Here is a 20,532-nt window from a genome sequence, read left to right on the forward strand (position 1 = left end):
GCAGCCGTCAGAGGCAGTCTTTAAGGCTGCCTACCACATTGAGAATCCTTGATGTTCCTTTTATGGGTCATTAACTTTATTCTTTCTTTCAGGTCCTATAGACCAGATAGGAGCAATGTTTCATTAGTATAGTGGGGAATGAAGTTATGATGTTTCCAAGGTTTATATTAAATAATAGAAATAACTTTATCATTGTGAGAGTTTTGGCATCGGAGAGCACTACTCAGAATGGGTAGTTCTGTACATGTCAAAAAAAAAATGTTGACAGTTATTTGTCATGGTTGTTTGAGCCTGAAGGTCAGGATTGGGATGAATAGTAAAAATAACACTTACTGAGCACTTACTCTGTGCCAGGCACTGTTCCAAGTGCTTCACGTGAATTATCATTTTAATCCTCCCAGCTGCTACCCTGTGAGGTAGCTATCAATTTCATTATGTTATAGATGACTAAACTAATGTTAAACTGTGTCCACAATCACACAGCTGCAAAGTAGGAACAGTTAAGGAAAGAACCCAAGTATATTGACTTTAGAACATGCTCTTTTAACCAATTTAGACTCTAATTTTTTTTTCTTAAATCTGCCCTCACATATTTAGTGATAGTCTATTTGAAATGTATGATGTTGGAGTTCCCGCCTTGCCAAAATTACTTTTTCACCACTTGATGTACATAGTTGATTTATGATGGTGCAGAGGTTAATGAATCTGACTAGGAACCACTAGGTTGCGGGTTCGGTTCCTGGCCTTGCTAAGTGGGTTAAGGATCCAGCATTGCCATGAGCTACGGTGTAGGTGGCAGACGCGGCTTGGATCCCGAGTAGCTGTGGCTCTGGCATAGGCCAGTGGCTACAGTTCCAATTCGACCCCTAGCCTGGAAACCTCCATGTGCCGCGGGAGCGGCCCTAGAAAAGGCAAAAAAAGACAAAAGAAAAAAGAAAAAGAAAGAAATGTGTGATGTTACCTTGTTTTTATTAATAGTCTTATTTTTTCCCCAAAGAATAAAGTTAATAATTCACTTAGAGTTATCATACTTTTTGGGTGTTCTAAGTTTAGTTTGATTCTGAATAGTGGTTGCTTCTAATATTTTTATGTTCGTTTTGGGGAATGAAGTGTTTTCTAAGAGTTATCAGTAAAATTTGTATAATCACATCTTTGATAATTTTGTTTATATGTTGAATGTACTGTTCTCTTTGAATTTTGTGTTTCTGAAATAAATTTTTTTTAACCAATAAACAGAAGACAATCAAAACCAACATAAAGCATGTATTCTTCTTGCTGATAAGTCTTCAGTTATACTCCATGAATCCACATTGTGTGGCCTTGCCAAAATTACTTTTTCACCACTTGATGTACATAGTTGATTTATGGGCAGGAGCACTACTGGTCCTTTAGAATAAAGGGTGGGAATTTAGCCTTCACTTCTCTTTGTTATGCTTGGGAACTATAGCTTATATGTATGTTTATCTATACTTAAGATACTGTCATTAACACTTGATACATGACAATTTAACTGTATAATTAATGTAAAAAGTATAACATAGAGGGAGCTGGGTTTTGTAAAGGTGAAGCATTTGCTAACACCTCAGCTTGCCACACATTTGTGTCCCAGACAAAAAAAGCCCTGTAGTTCTCAAACTTGAGTGTACTTGATATTGCCTGGGGGACTTGGGCCACAATGTCAGAGGGTCTAGAGTAGGTAGGTTTGGGTTATGGTCAAGGAATCTTTATTTTTAAAAGGCATCTCAGGAATCCTAATGCAGGTAGGACTTAAATTTGCAAAAACCATAGTGTAAAGAATTGGGGAAAGCAAGGACCTAGGAGGCTCTCCCAATTTTTTTTTTTTTAACTATTTCTCTTTTTTATCATGCTCAGTTTTAAAAGTAGGGTTTCCCTTTAGCTTTCTATCAGGGATGCATTCATAGACTTTGAATAGTAGCATCTTTTCTGTTTAGATTTTAGTTGAACATTTAACAAGAGTTGGTGCTGGAAGTTTATCACATTCCAGATTCGTCTTTCTACCAAGAGAACTCCAACAAAGAATAACAGCATATTGACTTTTCAATGGTAAAAAGAAGTTTCAGAAAATAGGCTGTTTTTCTTAAGGTTAAATACAATTCTAAATACATTTTAAATGAAGGAGAATGAATAGTGACCTTGAAAATTTAAACTTAACTGTGTTTCATTGCACCTACAGAAATATAAGAACAAAAAACTGATTAAAACCACTTAGCACTAGAGACCTAAGAGCAAACCCATTCTAGGGCAGAGCTATACAGTTTTGGTAACAGTAGCTACAAAGAGAACCGTTATTTTAAACATTTTAAAACCATAATTTATATAAGATACAAAAAGTGCCTTAGCTTATAAGATGCTCTTGAATATCTCCAGAAAACTTCAAAGATGTCCGTAAGTAAATGATGTAAGTGAGCAGTATCTGTCTTTGGTGCCCCTGTGGGGCTTCGTGAAGCGAGCAGTCATGCAATCTGAGATGTGGGGTGTCTGAGTAGCAAGAATGACACCGTGATATGTCTTTGTCAACCTCTCTGTACAGGGCTTGAAGTAGATTCCCTGTGTGGCCCGATGAGGGAGAGGTGCTGATGTCCTGACAGAAGCCTGAAATGGATAATATTTTCATCTTAGTGGAAAAGACAAATGAAAACAACTAACCAGCACAGAAGGCAATCCAACTAAGTGCTGAATAGAGAGGTTTCGAGCAGGTTCCATGGGGGAGGAGGATGTGATTAATCCTGATAGGGAAAGCTGGGGAGGGGTATGTGTAAGGAAAGGTGTCACTGAGAAGGCAGCAACTGAAGTAGGCCCTGAAGGATTTAGGAGAGAATGCTGAGTGAGAAAATGTGATGAGGTGCAAAAAAGGACTGTTCTAGAGGAACAGTGAGTAGTCAGATCTGACTAAGGTGAGCAAAGTTTTCATGGACATAAGCCTTATAAAGGGAACTTGAAGCCATAGAGTGTTTACATTTTAGGCTGAGGAGTCAAGTTCATTCAGTACGCAGAAAGGAGGCACTGAGAAATTTTAGACTAAGGAAACAATCCAACCTTTGGGGGTTGGGGGTTGCAGTAATAAGTGATTCAGGAGGAAGAAGAATTGAAGTAGAATACTGGTCAGAGCTATTGCCCAGGCCGGAGAGGGGCAGTAGAAATGAAGAAATGAAGAGTACTGATAGCCACTGAAGGGAAGAAAATGGACATTAATACATTCCCAATAGATAATAGTAACTTTGATAAATCATCAATTAATATTGATTTCTTACTCTGTACTATATTGAATTTATAGGGATGAGACCGATATAGTCCCTGTGCTCTGGATGCTTAAAGTATGAACAAATAGATATTGAATTACTACATCAACAATTTTAGAAATAATTGTGAATGGTAAGGAATTATAAGGAACTATTTAATAATATAAATAATGGCTTAAAAAATGTAGTAGTAGAGCTTACCAAAATAACTTGAGGTTAATAAGCATTTGACAATTGTTTAAAGATATCCAATATAATTAATATAGAGAAGGTATCCAAGTGCCAGTTTAGGGCATAATGGTACAATTTGCACAGGCTATTCAAATCTCTAGTGTCTGCACTAGATAAGGTTGCATCTTTACAGTTTTGCACTAAATTCTTGAGGGATAATACAGCATTTTACACTAATGTTCTCTAAGAGTTTTTTTTGTGTGTGTATTTGCAGGTGTATACAACTTTTAGGAGGACAAAATATACAATTTTTAGCATTTTTAAAAACTTGACTTCACCTGTATTTCCACTGACCAATTATTAAAAACTATCAAAGATAGTTTGTTCAAAAAGATCTAAGGGAGAAAATATTCTGAGACTATTTCATGCTGTTAAATCTCTACAGATTTGCAGTTTTATCCAGTCAAATTAATGCAAAACCCCAATGCAAGCATTTGGATTTTGAAAACTTTGGAGGAGTGTCATTTTCTAATAGTAATTATTGGTTTTACATTATTTTTTCACAGGGGAACTGATCACAGCCGCACATGAGCTTGGAGTAAGTATTAGTTTTATTGTTTAATCAATGCTCTCATTAACAGTTTTAGGAATTAAGAAAGTTTAATTAAGCATGGAGTAAAGTAGATTAATTTATTTTCAAACCCCAGTTTCTAGTAACTTATAAGTACAGTACGTGACAATTTACTTTAAGTTTTAAATCCAATTAAACTAAATTATAAAGCAAAGCCTTTACTATATATACAGTAGCTAGCTTATTATCACCCCAAATTTTGTATAAGCTATGGAGAATAAAATAAATCGGGTTAACAGTTTTAATAAGTTTATTATTTAATAAACTTTATTATGGTGCGTGATCCCTTTAGGCAAGACCTTAGGACTGTCAGCATGGTGGTAATCCGATAGCAGTGTGGTCTTTCAACTTTCTAACCAGTACGATATTTCAGAACCTGCTTTTTTTCAATAGCCTTTTAAATGACCCTAATGTACTGTGAACCCAGAGAACAAACTGCTTAAGAACTGACAATGAAATATGTCACCCTTTCTCTAGGTGACACACCATGTGATAGACACTGCCAAATCCACTAAAGAAAATATTTATTTGTATTGGCACAAGAGGATTACAATAGAAAACCACTATTCAAACATTTAGTCATTGTCTCTTAATCTTTATACTTGCCTAAGAAAAGGGCTACTTTTCAATTAAAGCCACTGTGACTCTTCCTTTGCTGGATGAAAACTGTCTGACTGTTGTTAATTTTCCCTTAGGTTGCCCATCCTCCTGGCTATCCTTTGTTCACTCTGGTGGCTAAACTGGCAATTATACTCTTTCCTTTTGGTTCAGTTGCCTACCGAGTCAATCTTCTGTGTGGCTTATTTGGAGCAGTAGCTGCAGCATTACTTTTTTTCACCGTTTTCAGGTAAAGTAGTTGATTAGTTAAAATTAATTTTGACCAATTGGAGGTGGAGCTTTCTTTATGGCCTGTGTACATACATTAAAAAAAAATCTTTTATTGCTTGAATGGTTTTCCTAATCACTCCTGTGATTTCACTTTCTCAATTTACAGTAATTTCATATGCATTTGACCCCTCAAATGATTACACAGTTGGTTCTGCTTCATACAATGGAGAGAAGGTGTCACCGGTTCATTATCACAATTCTCTGGTTAGGCAGAACTAATAAGGTTTGTCATTTTAGGAAGATGCAGATGGGCCAGTTTAATTCAACAATATGAAGTCCATCTTTTGGTAAATGGTAAATATCATTTAATTACGCAGAGTATTGCTGATGGGCAGCTGCCTGTCAGGTCCAGGGCTAATACCTAATTATACTATATTCTAAATATGCACATGTTGTATACTTTTTGAAATGAGGCTATTAACTAAGGAAATCAATTTGGGATGTGGTTTTTAGTAAGGTTTCACTTTGTTCCATTATAGCCTGTAGGGAAGATAGGCAAATTAGATCCCACTTACTTTATGATGGAAGGCTTCCTTAGTTTAGAAGGCTACCATTTTTTTAAAAAAATGGGTCATTAGGATATTTGTGAACTCATTTGTCTTTGCTGTTTCTATCTCCTTGAACATTAACTCAGTCTAACCTATGCCTAAAAGGATTTTAGTGAAAAATACAAATTATACTTCCTGCAAAGGGGAAACCAAACATTTCTTCAATGTTCATAAAACATTTCTTTCAAAGAGTATTGCAGATTTTATTATAAAAATAAGTAATTTTGTTTTTTAGTAAAAATAAGTAATTTTGTAGGTAAATATAGTATAATTTGAATATACAGTTTCAGATGTCATTTTTGGAGACTAATGTTTTTATTTACATTTGTCATGTTACTGCCCTTTGACTAAATTCTTTCTAAATTCCCTTATGATTATTTGTAGAAAGGTAAAAGTTAACATAATTTATGGCTAAAGCTTACAGTTAAATCTAATTGTGGAAAGCTTTCAGATTCAAAGTTGTAATTGTTGCTTGTTTACTGACTTTTTATCTCTATTACTTAATTTGTTTCTATTTCGGTTTTATAGATTTTCAGTGATAGCAAAATCTTTTAAGTTTGAAATGCTTAAAATAACATTTTTGCTTGGATTAATTAGTCTTATGAATACTTTCTTTTTCTAAATAATTAGAATAATTATTATTAGAATTGCTCCTTCTGATCTTTTACAATAAGGCTCTGTCATTATTTCCATTGAGAAAAAAACTCATCTTTTTTTAATTTTTAAATATGTAGGTTGAAATTTAGAACTCACCTGTTCTGTATTAAATGTAGGAGTTGCTGACTTTCATTAGACGTTTAAGACAAAGACATTTCAAAGAAAATGAATATTTGTATTTGTTTTGCTAGTTCACCTGTATCTTAGATTATTTCTATAACATATACATATATGTATTTAAATGCTGTAGCTAGCTCTTAAGCAAATAAAGTGATTCACTTTTCCATGTTTTTCACTTTATTAATTGCTGATCCCTTTCCACATAAAAACCACTGTAATAATCATTGATAAAAATTTTTATCTTTTAAGAATCCAAAGTTTGTGACAATAATTTTTCTTTGTTTTCCAGATTTAAATATAGCTTTTATTAATTTTATGCTTGATTATAATGGGTTTTAGATTAGCACAGAAGCCTGTGACCCTTTTCTTTTAATATACAGTCTTAGTGATAAATACATATTCCTGCTGATACATGTTTTAAATCAAAAACCCTTCACATGACTAAACTGCATATTTGCGTGGTTTTAGTAATCTAGTACTTTGGAAAAGTTGCTTTTCTCCGAAAAGGGACCTGACGATATTATCTCTTACATACATTTTAATATGAAAATACTTCATTATTTTGAATACAAACAATTGACAAGGTACACGTCCTTTGGGAACAACCTAGTTCAAGTGGCAAATCTGTTTTGTCAAACAATAGCCACCCTTCGGGAAAGAGCAAACCATCTCTATGGTAATAGGACTAACAGTAGCCTATTGATTGAGTGGAAGAAGACGTTATACAATGTCAGCTGGCTTGTTACATTTTCATTTGTCGTATGACCTGAACTTAACCTTTAAAACCTTCCTTCTGTGAATATAAACCCAACAGCAGGACGTGGTTTTTGTGCAGCCATTACAGTGACGGCTTTTTTCCAGTCCTGGCACACAGTAAATATATTCCTTTACATTGACTCCTTCCCCAGAACTCGTTTAGGAGACATTTCACTACTTTATTCATTTACCGACTGATTCATCATTGCATTTGGTTATTGAATATCGAAGGGTTTTGATCCAGGAAACAGTTGTATTTTCTTTCCCCCATCACTTAAGAGAACATTACTGTACATGTAGGATTAGTGCTGACTGGTGTGCAGGAAATTAATTCTTTTAACAGGTTTAGGTTTTTTTCAGGTAATTGTTCACATAGCATTCACTATATTTAGCTCTTGGGGTGGACATAAAGACCTTCTGTACCTTTTCAACAAAGGTTGTATTTCACAAGGAAATTTCTGTTTAAATATGTTGATGTAAAAAGCTCCATTTTTTTCAGTAAACATGACTTAGATTGAAAGAACAATTTATTCGTTGTTTCCAATTACTATGTAATTTTTGCTTTTCTTGCATCTTTCTTTTGCTTTTAAAAGCCTTTAAGATGTCATTAACACTGCATTTTTTGTCAATCTTTCCTAATGGTTGGCAAGAACTCTTTTCTTTGCCCTGATGTAGAAAGCATATGAGTAAAACAGCACATTGAAAGCTGTATGTGTCACTGTAGTTTACTGAATTAAAAATAGTAAGACTGTGGCAGTTGTTTCTGTATGTATTTATTGATGTATTGTTCCCTTTGGGGGTATTTTAACGAATGCATTATGTTAAGGGAGTTATAATCTAATACATTTCATTTATAGGAAATAGTATTCATTTTATTAATGTGTACATCTGTGCGCATTTAAGACCATGCTACAGTTAGTGATTTAGAGGAACTAGGATTTTCTCTTTTAAAGCCAATGAAGTCAATGATTTTTAAGTTTGATAGTATGATATTTAAAGTGTTGTATTTGAAATTCACAAATCCCATTAATATAAAAATTTAAGTTACGGGTAGCGTAAATCACTAATATGGACATCATTTAGCTTTGCTTAGTACTTGAATTTCAAACTCATTTTCTAAGAAAACATCAAACTAGGTCCTCCATACTCAGTAAGGAAGGAGACCTGAGATTACTCTCAGTAACATCAACATAACTTTATTTCATATGTTCTGGAATCCCTGAAAGAATGGAGTCCAATGATAGCGTTGGATGTAAATTCTTTACCTGAGAGAAGATTTAAATTGCTTATGATCTCAGGTGAGGATATATCTTCTGTCACGTCATTTGATAGTTACAGGGCAGGGAATATATTCTCAACAGACTTGAGAGTCAGCATACCTTTTTCAAACTATTATGGGCCGAATGGACACAGAGAAGGATTTCTTCAGCAGTATTTGTTGCACACTTATGTGAGTTGAAAGTAAAATTCTTTTTGTATTTACAATCAACATTCAGTGCTTATTTTAAAGAAAGTAAGACAAAGTCACAAACTATTAAAGTTTGTTAATTATTTTTTCTCAAAAGCACTGTTTAGGGAAACTTGCATAAAGAAACTTTCTAATACCATGAACATCCTACAATAAGAAATCCGATCTCCTAATGTCAGGTAGGTTCCCTAGAATATGTAAGTATTAACAATAATTAAAGGTATCTTGAAGATGTGCTTGCTTACTACAAAGAACTTACAACCAATTTCAGTAATATTTAAATACCTCCTGGCAAATTGTTTTGTGCCAGTATTTTATTTATGGGGTAGTTTTAAAAATAATTTATGTATGTCCAACATTCTGCTGCTGCTGCTGCTGCTGCTAAAAATTATTTTGATTAACTTTTGGAACAGGAACACTCGATTCTAAGCACTGTGTCTGCTATTCTTACAGCTTCAGCTAAGATCCCATTCAATAAAGAATCAAAAATTAAAATGCCATACCTTAAAAATTGTAGAATCTCCTGCTTAAAAGACATTTGGATTTTCCAGCTCAAAGAGTATTTTAGATTATTGCCATAGAGAATAATGTGAAGCTCTTCCTAATTTCAGAGGTAACTATGTATAAGTAACAAATAGTCACCAAGTTTTTGTAGTTGGAGAAGAATGGAAAGTACTGGAGCATTAATTTCCATTCAGGAGAATATCTGTCTTGATCCCTGGTTAATTGATCATATATTTCTCTCGTACTTGTATTAAAATTGCATTGACTCAGACTGGCTAAGCATATTAAGAGCTTGGTTCATTTGCATTTTCTTATAAGTAGAGGGACATATTAGGCTCAAATAGCAGCACTTCATTTTGAAGGGAAAAAAAAGCAGGGCACAAACTCTTTTTTAAGACTGTAGAGTCTTTTCTGACAGCTAGTCAGAGTTAGAATTAGTTCAAGGAAATGTTAATAATGCACTGCCTGGCCTAATCCCTTTGATATCACCAGGTATCCTCCTGTTCATGGGTTAATTGCTTTAAAAGCGAAGGCAATATTCTGAGCGGTGGGCCGCTTCACCTTTTCACAGCTGTTACCATTGAGTGACAACTAAATCCCATGTGTAAGATGAGGAAGAGCTCAATCTCCAATTGGGAGAAAATTTATGTAAACCACAATCCCTTCAGAATGTGCGGAAGTCATAGACTTTCTTGATTTACTCTGCTTTTCCCAGAAAGCTCTATTGTTCACTTTCCTAAGTCCCATCAACCCTTTGTAGCAGAATATCACAGCGGCAGCAGATAGCTTGAAATATATAAATGCTATCATAGCTCTGATTAATAGCAGTGCTTATGAGTCAAGTCTGATAACAGTGCAGCTCTCCACTCAATTTCAGATACTGCTAATGGAATCTGTCTTCTCCAATTGTAATATGAGAAGGCCTAATTTGCCATGGAGCTTGGAGCTGTCACCAGTAGGGGATTGTGGGGTCAGATGGGAGCTGCCAGGTTTTTGCCCTGCAGCTTGTATCTCTCACTTTGAATAGAGCAGCCCCCTGCCTGCCAGTTAGCTGATAGGCCGCCGTGGGGTTTATGCCACTATATACAATAGGAGAGGGCTACATAGGCTGACTTTATAATTGTGAAGCGAGCTCATATTTCCACAGCTACTGTGCTGCATAATTTCTAATAAGTGGTTTTAACAAATGTCAGATTATGAAAAGTTTCCTCAATTACAAAAACTTATAAAACATTTAAATTGCTAAATCTGTTTCCTGCCGAGATTTTGCCACTGGAACTAGTCATCAGTCATTACGGCTATAATAAAAAAATGCACATATATCTTAAAGTTACAAATAAAACTATGTATCATAACTCATATAGATTTGCTGCTTTTCAAAGCCATAAAAACTAGAAAACGGTCTTAATTTATTGAAATATTATGATATATTTTGTAACTTTGCATAATAAGACTATATTAAAATCTCTCTTGTTTAGTAAGTTGGTCAATGTTCCTGATGAAAGTAGTTTAATGCCCTCATTCTGTTGATTTTAGTTACTCGGATCTTTTAAGTTTACTTCATATACCTCTTAACATTTAAAAAATGACGCAGCATCTTCTAAGTTTTCAGTTAAAATGGACTTTGAGAATAATATGCTAGAATATATTTTTACCCAACCTGTCTTGCTACTGAATGCAAAATACGCTATCAAGTTTGAGTAATAAGCTAATCCTGAGGCCTTGCGTGTTTTTGAATGTTTCAAACAAAACTGATGAAAGTCTATAATTTGGAAGTTATTTTAAGCTAGGCTATGCCTTAAGAAGATGCTGCCTCCCATTGTGCAAGTTATTTGGCATACTACAGAAGTTTGGTAAAATGGAAAGTAAATGATGATGATTCCTAAAAAGCCCAGTTCAGTGTTTTTCTTTTAGATATTTCGGTATAAGTTGATGAGATATAATAAAATGAATTGTCATAAGCCTTGAATAGCTTCATCATTTATAGGTTGGTGCATAAATTTTAATTCTAATGGAAATTGTGATTATATATTATTTATGGAAGATATCCATAATCTTGTTTCCTCTATTTCGCTTATGACTTTTTCCTTTTGAAGTCTTTTCCATTTTTTTCCCAGTTTTATTTAGTGGTTTTAGCAAGAATAATACCTTGTACTTTTAGTGTACTGGTAGTTGATATTTATGTAGCTGAAAATTCAGAGTGGAAGAGTTTTTTTTTTTTCCTTTTGATAGAATCTCATGGAATAGAATAAACCTTGGTAGGATTTTACGTGGAACAAGAGTAGATTTTTATGAAATAAGGGGAAAAGGGCTTATGTGCAAATTTATTCAAGATGGAAATACTTTACATTTTTTAGGTGCAGTGGTGGTGGCTTCAGAGATAGAACTTTAATATACTATGTCCTAAATTATTCATTTATGTTCATTATGTCTAAACTTGAAAGTGACAAGAAAAATATTTAGATTCTACTGCTCTCCCTAGGCCCACTGACTGTAATTTGCCCACAGAGCACCTGGCACATGTTAGATGCTCAACACGTATTTGTTGAAAGAATGTTGAGTGAACCGCCACTGATTTAGAGAGGTTTAGCTAAAACTGAAAACTTTTCTTTTCAGTAGCTTAGCTTCCCAGTTTGACCATCTCCAGGTACACTGAAGAGAAAAATATATGGGTGTTGATCTTGTGAATGGGAGCCAGAAGGTAAGATTTGTATAATCTTCATGAACAATAGACCCAGAAAGATAAGAACTGGGGAGGATGAGGGCAGTAGATTTGGGACTGATTGTATCCTGCTTTACCATGTTTCTTCCCTGTGAATTACATTTCTAAATCACAATATGAGTTGACACTAATAATTTATTGAATAATAATGCTTAGATGCTGCCTTGTGACTGTCCTACTTGATTCTACCTACTTGTAGGAGTTTTCAGAGTAAAAGGAGTATAGTGTACCCTTCAGGTTGGATTCTTCACATGCACGTAACCCTGAAGACAAATACATTCATGAATTTTATGAAGCACATCAAATGTGTGTTCTGAAAGAATTTCAGGTTTCTGTTATTTGCCTTCTGATTGAGGGTTAGACAAACATGTGACTACACATGAAAATCAAATACCGTGTAGCGGAAAGAAAAATATACCTTATCATCAATAGCAAACCTATGTCAATGGTGTAAATTGTAACCTCCTGATTTATCCATTGTGTCAACAGAGGAACAGTATTCCATCAGTGAGCGAGCAAACTACTGCACAATCAGTACTTTTCTTGGGAATCTTGTCTAGGTCTCATAGAATTCTGAGCCTCACATTTGTCGGGATGTTCTTAAAAGCATCACATATTCCTTACCCTCGTGGAGAATTTCTGTCATTTGCATTTTCTGGGTGAAATTTTAAGTACCTGTCCACTCTTCCCATACTGTCTGCCATACTCTCAGTATATTGTTCTTCAATGACTGACTGCTATGCTTTCCCGGACTGTGAAGCACATGGTTTTAGTGTTAGCCCAAGTAAAAAGCAATTAGGAAAATTTATTTACTGCTAAGGTTCTGCAAAATATATTTTACATTTAACATATAAATATATGTAAAATATAATACATAAAATAAAGCATTCCTCAGTGACTTTTAGGTTATTTCTTATTTTGAATCAATCTATATCATTATTTTACTCTGTTAGCATGTGACACTAACATGCCTCTCTAACAGTGTAAAAACTTGATTTTGATTGTTGACATGTGATTGTCTTTTAAAACACAATAAGAGTTCCTTGGTGGCACAGCAGGTTAAGGACCCAGTGTTGCTGAGGCTCTGGTTACTGCTACTTGGGTTTGATCCCTGGCCTTGGAACTTCTGCATGCCATGGGTGCGGCCCCACAAAAAAACAAACAAACAAAGAAATCCCACAATGGTTATGTTATTAAAATTTTACCACAGTGGTTTTTGAAGTGTGTATTCTTCATATGACCTCATAAAATGTTATCTTACTGTGTAAGTCAGGTTATATTCTAAGAATATATATTTCACTTGAAGAAATGGCTCCTTGACCTCTTCCCATGGTGTTCTATGAGAATGAGATTGAGAATGAAAAACATTTTTTCTTATATATAATTAATCATAAACTGTTCCTTCATCTGTCCTTCCTTCCTTCCTTCCTGCCTTTTCTAGGGCCGCTTCCCGAGGCATATGGAGGTTCCCAGGCTAGGGGTCGAATCAGAGCTGTAGCCACCACCCTATGCCAGATCCACAGCAACGTGGGATCCGAGCCGTGTCTGCAACCTACACCACAGCTCACGGCAACGTCGGATTCTTAACCCACTGAGCAAGGCCAGGGATCGAACCTGCAACCTAATGGTTCCTAGTCACATTCGTTAACTACTGCGCCACGATGGGAACTCCAAACTGTTCTTTATTTAAATTGGAAAATAGTTTAGATTATTTTGTAGTTTATTAGTGAGTTCTGCTGGAAACAGTTCTCATTTTATTCACATTTGAATTTTTTTTCCCTCCAGTTTCCTATTGGTGTGATTATAGTAGGTTCATCAATTTCAGTAGAAAAATTTGTCTTTTAATTTTAATGAACTAATTTTAAGATGTCACTTTATCATGTAAATAATTTTTAAATTCCCCAGTTGATTTTTAAAAAATAATAATTACTTAAGCATATTTATTCAAAAGAATGAAATGAAAATTGAAAGCAAGTCTCTTTGATTGCCAAGTGAAAACACAGTGGTGTTTTCTTTGAATACAATGGTGTCATTTTTCTTTGAAAAAAAAAAATCATCAGATTTAGCTTGCAGGTAGATGACAACTGTTTTATCTTATTTGGGAGGTACTTATGTTTATGCTTCATCTGTACATTTGGCTTTATGGATACCAAACAGCTTGTTTTGTGGCTTCAGAACAATTTCATTTAAAATTCATGTTTGGAGTTCCCATCATGGCTCAGTGGTTAATGAACCTGACTAGTATCCATGAGGATGTGGGTTCGATCCCTGGCCTCGCTCAGTGGGTTAAGGATCCACCTTTGCCATGAGCTGTGGTGCAGGTCGCAGACACAGTTCAGATCCTATATTGCTGTAGCTGTGGCGTAGTCCAGCAGCTACAGTGCCAATTTGACCCTTAGCCTGGGAACCTCCATATGCTGGGGGTGTGGCCCTAAAAAGACAAAAGGAAAAATAAATAAAATAAAAATAAAACTCATGTTTAAATAACAATGTCAGATTAGACAGTCCATATATATATATAGTATATATACCATACATATATATATATTTGTTATATATATTTGGCCTCGCCCATAGCAAGCAGAAGTTCCTGGGCCAGGGATCAAACCTGTGCCACAGCAGTAACCAGAGCTATAGCAATGACAATGCTGAATCCTTAACCCACTGAGCCACCAGAGAACTCCACATGTTTTTGAAAGAAATATTGCTTAGCCAGAATCTTGGACTGCCAGTTCATTTATCAGTATTTATGCATAGTGGTTCACTTTACTTATGTAATCTAACTCTGTGTTGCTGTGGCTGTTGTGTAGGCTGGTAGCTTCAGCTCCAATTTGACCCCTAGCCTGGGAATTTCCATGTGTCGCAGGTGTGGCCCTAAAAAGCAAAAAAATAAATAAATAAAAACCCCTGATACACAGATAATGAAGATGTACTTGCTAAGCATCTTGTTTGCTTAACAAGTTTAAGACCAGATTCACCTTCTGACATATTTGTCAGTGTGGTGTTTTCAGCATCACTGAGATAAGTCTTCTGCTCACTTAATGTCTTTTTCTATCTCAGATTCACAGCAATTCATTGACATGAAAGGTCCATTGATACTTGGCTCAAAAAGACATAAAATGGAAGCTTTGAGGTATTTTGTTTTGAATTTCACAAAAGTTTGAGAAAATGTAAGGGAACTTTCTTTACACATCAGTGTGTAAAAGGCAATATGAGTGACTACGAACCTTCTCTGTTTTTCCCTTTGAAATATATATGTTACAGACAAGGCATAAACAAGTAATATGAAAAAAAGCATTTAAAGTAAATTATTATTTATATACTCTTGCCAAAAGAATATTTAAACACTTGAATTAAAGTACAGAATGATGAAATAATTATTCCTGGTTTCTGAAAGATACATCCATATGGACATCACTTTACTTTAAAAAGTCGATATAGGAGTTCTCTGGTGGCCTTGTGGTTAAGGATTTGGCATTGTCACTGCTGTGGCTCGGGGTCAATCCCTGGCGAGGAAACTTCGACATGCTGCAAATGCAACAAACAAAAATTCCGTAAACAAAATCAAAATGAATCCTTTAATTTTTCCTTTAATGACAATTTGTTACTAAAACACCACTTTTATAACAGTAAAGGATAGCAATGATAAAGGACATGGTTCTTAAAAAAATTTACCCAATGCCAAGACATTTTTTCTTTTGTTTGCAAATAAAAAGATTAATTTCTAAATAATGACATACACAATTTTATGAAGCATTATTGGAAATGGTTGAACTTAGGTTGAGGTCATTAGAAACTATTGCTCTTTGGATATTTAAAGAGCATTAAAAACTAAAGATAGGGAGTTCTCTGGTGGCCTAGTGGGTTAAGGCTCCTGCATTTTCGCCACCATGGCTCAGGTCGCTGCTGTGGCACAGGTTTAATCCCTGGCCTAGGAACTTCCACCTGCCATGGTTGTGGCAGAAACAAAAAAGAGAGAGAGAGAACCCGAAATAACTATTGCGACTCTCATTTAAAAAAAAAACAAAAACACCTAATGATAAAGAATGTCTGAAATTGTGCTATATATGATAACATTTAGTTTTCAAAAAGTCAAAAAGCTTTTCTAGGGGGACACACATATATATGTATGTAAAGTGAGATATGCTTTTCATTTTAGAAAATGTGCTAATATTATTGACATGGCTATTTAGTGGTATCGGTAATCCAAAAATAATTCTATTGACTTTGTAATACTTTATTTAGAAGGTTTTAAGTTCCTCCAATCTGATTTTCTTACTGTGTTTTTATTAGGTACAGTTTAAAATATTCTGTTCCTAAAAATTAAAATTAAAATAACTTAAAAAAAAAAGTCCCCCTCGTGGCTCATTGGAAACGAATCTGACTAGTATCCATGAGGATGCAGATTTGATTCCTGGCCTTGCTTAGTGCGTTAAGGATCAGGTGTTGCTGTGAGTTGTGGATTAGGTCTCAGACACAGCTCGGATCTGACACTGCTGTGGCTGTGGCGTAGGCCAGTGGCTACAACTTCAATTTGACTCCTAGTCTGAGAACCTCCATATGCCACAGGTACGGCCCTAAAAAAGCAATAAAAAAAATTAAAAAATAAATTATGTTCCTTGGGATTATATATACATAGAAATATAGAAAAATCTATCCAGTTCCAGTTTAATCCATTTAATTTAATGAAAATCTGGAGAAGAGGCAACTACCCTAATCTTAGCGAAAGTATTTTGGGAAAAACTTCTTAAAAAGGTGAAGGGCTGAGTTGGGAGGCATCGGTGGGAGTGGCCAAGTGAAAGCAAACCAATATCCCAGGTACAGAGAACCTCCTGTGCAAAGACACCCAGAGGTGGAGGAGAGACAGCTTGTAAGCCCAGGGACTTCTGAGTCATTTCCTGTTGCTGGAACACAGTGTGAAGTAGCTTATGTCAAAAATGAGGCTACAGGGGGGCTGAGACCAGATCATGAAAATCCTTGTCTGTTGTGATGGGAAGCTTATGATATGTTTTTTAATCAAAGAGGAATCATTAAAGGGTTGGAGGCAGAGAGGTACTAGATCAGGTATGTTTCAGATCCCTCTCTCTGGTGGCAGTGGTGGGCCTAGGACTGGAGGCAGGCAGCTTGTAAAGCTGCTGTAGTGGTGTGCATCTGAGATGATGATTCAGGTGAAAAAGGGCAGTGACGGTGTGGGTGGAGAGAGGAGCATGAATTTTAAAACACTGATGCAGTACATTTGGCAGGATGGGATATGTTTAGCAGGGAAAAAGAGAGGGGCTCTGACGATGACTTCTAGGTCTCTTAGATAACTAAATGAGGCAGGTAATGAAATTCACTAAGGTAGAGAGCACAGGAGCAGGAATTATTTCTGGGAAGAGGATGAGAAATTAATTTTGCATGGCATGTGCTGACACTGAGGTTTTATGGGACGTCCGGAGTTGGAGAGGCTCTGTGGTAAGGGCACAACACTAAGGTGGGGATAAGATAAGTTTGAAACTAAAGGAGAGGCAGTGTGGGAGACAGATGTGGTTAGTTTGTAGCTGGCAGGTGAAATCAGGACAGTGAATGAAGTCATCCAGGCACAGCAGAGTGAGAAGAACAATTTCCTGCAAATGAGGCCTTGGGAAACACGGGCTTTAAAGGAGTTAAATGCAAGAAGAGGAGTCATTTGGAGAAAGTAAAGAAGGAAGATCCAGAGCCATGGAAGGCTAATCAGAGGATATGAGGCCCAGATGCCAGCTCACTAGAGTGAGGCTAGGAAGTGATCAGTGCAGCAGAGAAGTCCCCAGATCCCATCATAGTTGGCAGTTAGATGGTCATTGGGGACCCCAGCGAGAGCAATTCAATGAAGTGCTAGTGTGAGAACACTAGCAGAGGCCGCAGGTGTAGATAATGTGAGCCCCACCACAACCCTGAAACTTGCCTTCAGGAAAGTGTCCTTGCTATCAGCTTGCTCTTTAGTCATTTATCTCCATCTCGATAAGGTGAGATGAAGCATGCTCAGATAATGTCTTCTGCCATGAACAATAAAATAAGACTGCCTATCTACAGAGTCAGTGAATGAATTGGAGACCTCTAAAGTCCTCAGAAGCTCCTCATACTCACCGTGCTGACATCATCCTTTGACTTGTCAGCCAGTCACAGACTCAACTTGTTACTTCTCCTCGTTAGCCTGCATATGATGTTGTGGCACATCATAGGTCAAAGCTCTGACAACTTCAGCATTTACTTGCAGAGTTTCCTCACACAATTTTTCTTAAAAACTTAACAGAACTAATAAAGCAGGAAGGCAGGTTGTATTAGTTAGGATTCTTGGTTGCAAGCAGTCGGCTCTGGCTGTGTTTAGCAGGAAAGAAACATATTGAAAAGAACTTGGGAAGAATCCTACAACTCAGTAATAAAAAGACAAATAATACAACTTTTAAAATGGGTAAAGGATCTGAATAGACATTTCTTCAAGGAAGATTTTTACAAATGGCCGATAAGCACTTGAAAAGATGCTCAACATTGTTAGTCATCAGGGAAATGCAAATCCAAATCTCAGTGAGATACCACTTCCCACCCACTAGGATGGCTAGAATCAAATGCCAGGTAACAAGCATTCACTAGGTTGTGGAGAAATCAGAAGCCTCATCCACTGCTGGTGGGAAGGTAAAATCATGTTGCCACTTTGGAAAATAGTCCAGCCGTTCCTCAGACAATTAAACAGGGTTGCTATAGGATCCTGCAGTTTCACTCCTGGGTAGATACCCAAGAGAAATGAAAATATATATCCGCACAAAAACTTGTACAGAAATGTTGATAAAAGCACCATTCATACTAACCAAAAGGCGAAAGTAATCCAGATGTTCATCATGGAAGAATGAATAAGCAAAATGTGGTAGATTGATACAGTGGGATATTAAAGCAGCCATAAAAAGGCATGAAATACTGATATATACTACAAGTTGGATGAGCTTTGAAAACATTGTGCTAAGTGAAAGAAGCCAGTTACAAAACTACTACATGATTCCATTTATATGAAAGCTCAGAGGAGGGAATTATAGGCAGAAAGTAGATTAGTGGTTAAGTCTGGAGGTGAGATGGGGTTGGGAGTAGTGGGGAGATGGTTAAAGGGGAGAGAGTTTATTTTTGAGGTAATGAAAATGTTATAAAATTGACTTGGTGATGGTTGCATATAACTAAATATACTAAAAACCTTTAATTGTATACTTTAGATGGGTGAAGTGTATGGTATATTATATCTCAAGGCACTTTTTTTTTATAAAAGGAAACATTCAAATCTAGAATTGGGGTGGGGGCGGGGAGAAAGGAAAGGAAGTTGGAGAGTGTGCAGAATTTCTAGGAGGGCTGGATTACCAGGCTGAGCCTGAAATATTCAGGCCTAGGCAAGTATGTGCTAGTGAAACCACCACGGCTGCCGTCTCTGGGCACAGACATCCAGCTTACACGGCCAACACTGACCTGGATTCCAAGCATTGCCGCTTAAAGTGCTGCCATCATTGTCTGTGGAAATGATGCACAAATCCCACCAGCCATGTCCGATTCCGTCTCCATCCCTGCTTCTTGGCCTCACGAATTTCCAGTTCAAAGAATGGAGCAGGTGATTTTGACAGGCAGAGCCCAGGTCATACACCCATGCTCTAGCTGCAAGGGAGACTGGAAAAGTATCTCATATTTTCAGTGTGTATAATAGTGTGTATAATAGGAGGGGCTGTGCCTCATAAACTGCATACCCCTCAAGCATAGGAAGGGATTTTAGATGTTAAGCAGCAAAACCAAAAAAAAAATAAAAAGAAAGAAAAAGAAAAAGGAAAAAAAGATCCACTACCCTTTTGTCTTCAATTTATATTAGGACTACAACCCAAATTCCTATAGATTGAGTTGATTTCTAAGCAAGCTCATTAGAGATGCTAAAAAGATCAAGATTATAGGTTTGATTTCCATTACTGGTTTTATTATGTTAGTTACCTTCTCTTCTGTAACCTTACTCAACAGTCGCACAATTTCTCTGATATCAAGAAAAATCAGGTGAACGAGTATATGGATTATCCATTGTAAAACCATCGTGATCTTGGCAGGGGGTGGTGTGGGACAGAAGTGAGGTGGCAAAAATTCAGATTAGACCTTGCTGACGTAGGATTAGTCTTCAACACAATACTAATATATACAACTATCTGTAATAGTTTAAGGGGACTGGGTAAATGTTATCATTGAAGCTGCTAATTTTTCCTTACTCTCTTCAATTTCTAAAACCTTATGATATATTTGAAAAGGCAGTTAAAATAGTTCATAATTCTAGTAATTAATGTCAACAATTCAGACACTTTAGGGTGTCTTCCTGAGTGTAATAATGTGTTAAAAATCATTGTAGATTAGTGTGAGTCTTGAGTTTTCTTCCTGAGGATTTATACATATCAGGACTTTTTCTCAGTTCTCTTTAATTAACTGTTGGGTGGTTTTAAACTTTAACTAATTGCCTTTTCAAGAGAAAAAAGTTAAAACCAGTCTTGAGAGGTGTTGAGTACAATTCAAGTCGGTAGCATGTGGTTTTGATAAAACATAGGAAGAAACACAATTTAATAACTGACAAAACCTCTGTTCTGTTCTATTCTTCACTCAAGGAGGTGCCTATTTAAACCAAATAAAAGTACAATATATTATTAATCTATAATACATTTTTTTGACATTAAAACTAAAATAACCATCTTTTACCCTGTAATGTAATAATGGCATTAAATAGCTAGACTAACAATTTCAGTCCTGGTTCTGCTACTTAATTTCCTACCAGAGGGCCTTGGAAAAAT

General features: G+C 36.0%; 1 protein-coding gene across 8 annotated transcripts in view; it reads left to right on the plus strand.

The window, feature by feature from the left end:
- TMEM260 (transmembrane protein 260) overlaps positions 1-20,532 on the plus strand; it is a 65,083-nt gene that overhangs the window by 1,486 nt on the left and 43,065 nt on the right. For 5 of the 8 annotated variants that reach the window (XM_013993447.2, XM_005659990.3, XM_003121823.5 and 2 more), the window contains exons 2-3: positions 3,998-4,029; positions 4,758-4,909. In XM_013993447.2, coding sequence (XP_013848901.1) covers positions 3,998-4,029; positions 4,758-4,909 — 184 coding nt within the window. The other 3 variants (XM_021102431.1, XM_021102435.1, XM_021102422.1) reach the window with 3 other exon arrangements.

The sequence above is a fragment of the Sus scrofa genome, chromosome 1 (assembly GCF_000003025.6).
Source record: "Sus scrofa isolate TJ Tabasco breed Duroc chromosome 1, Sscrofa11.1, whole genome shotgun sequence".
Taxonomy (NCBI): Eukaryota; Metazoa; Chordata; class Mammalia; order Artiodactyla; family Suidae; genus Sus; species Sus scrofa.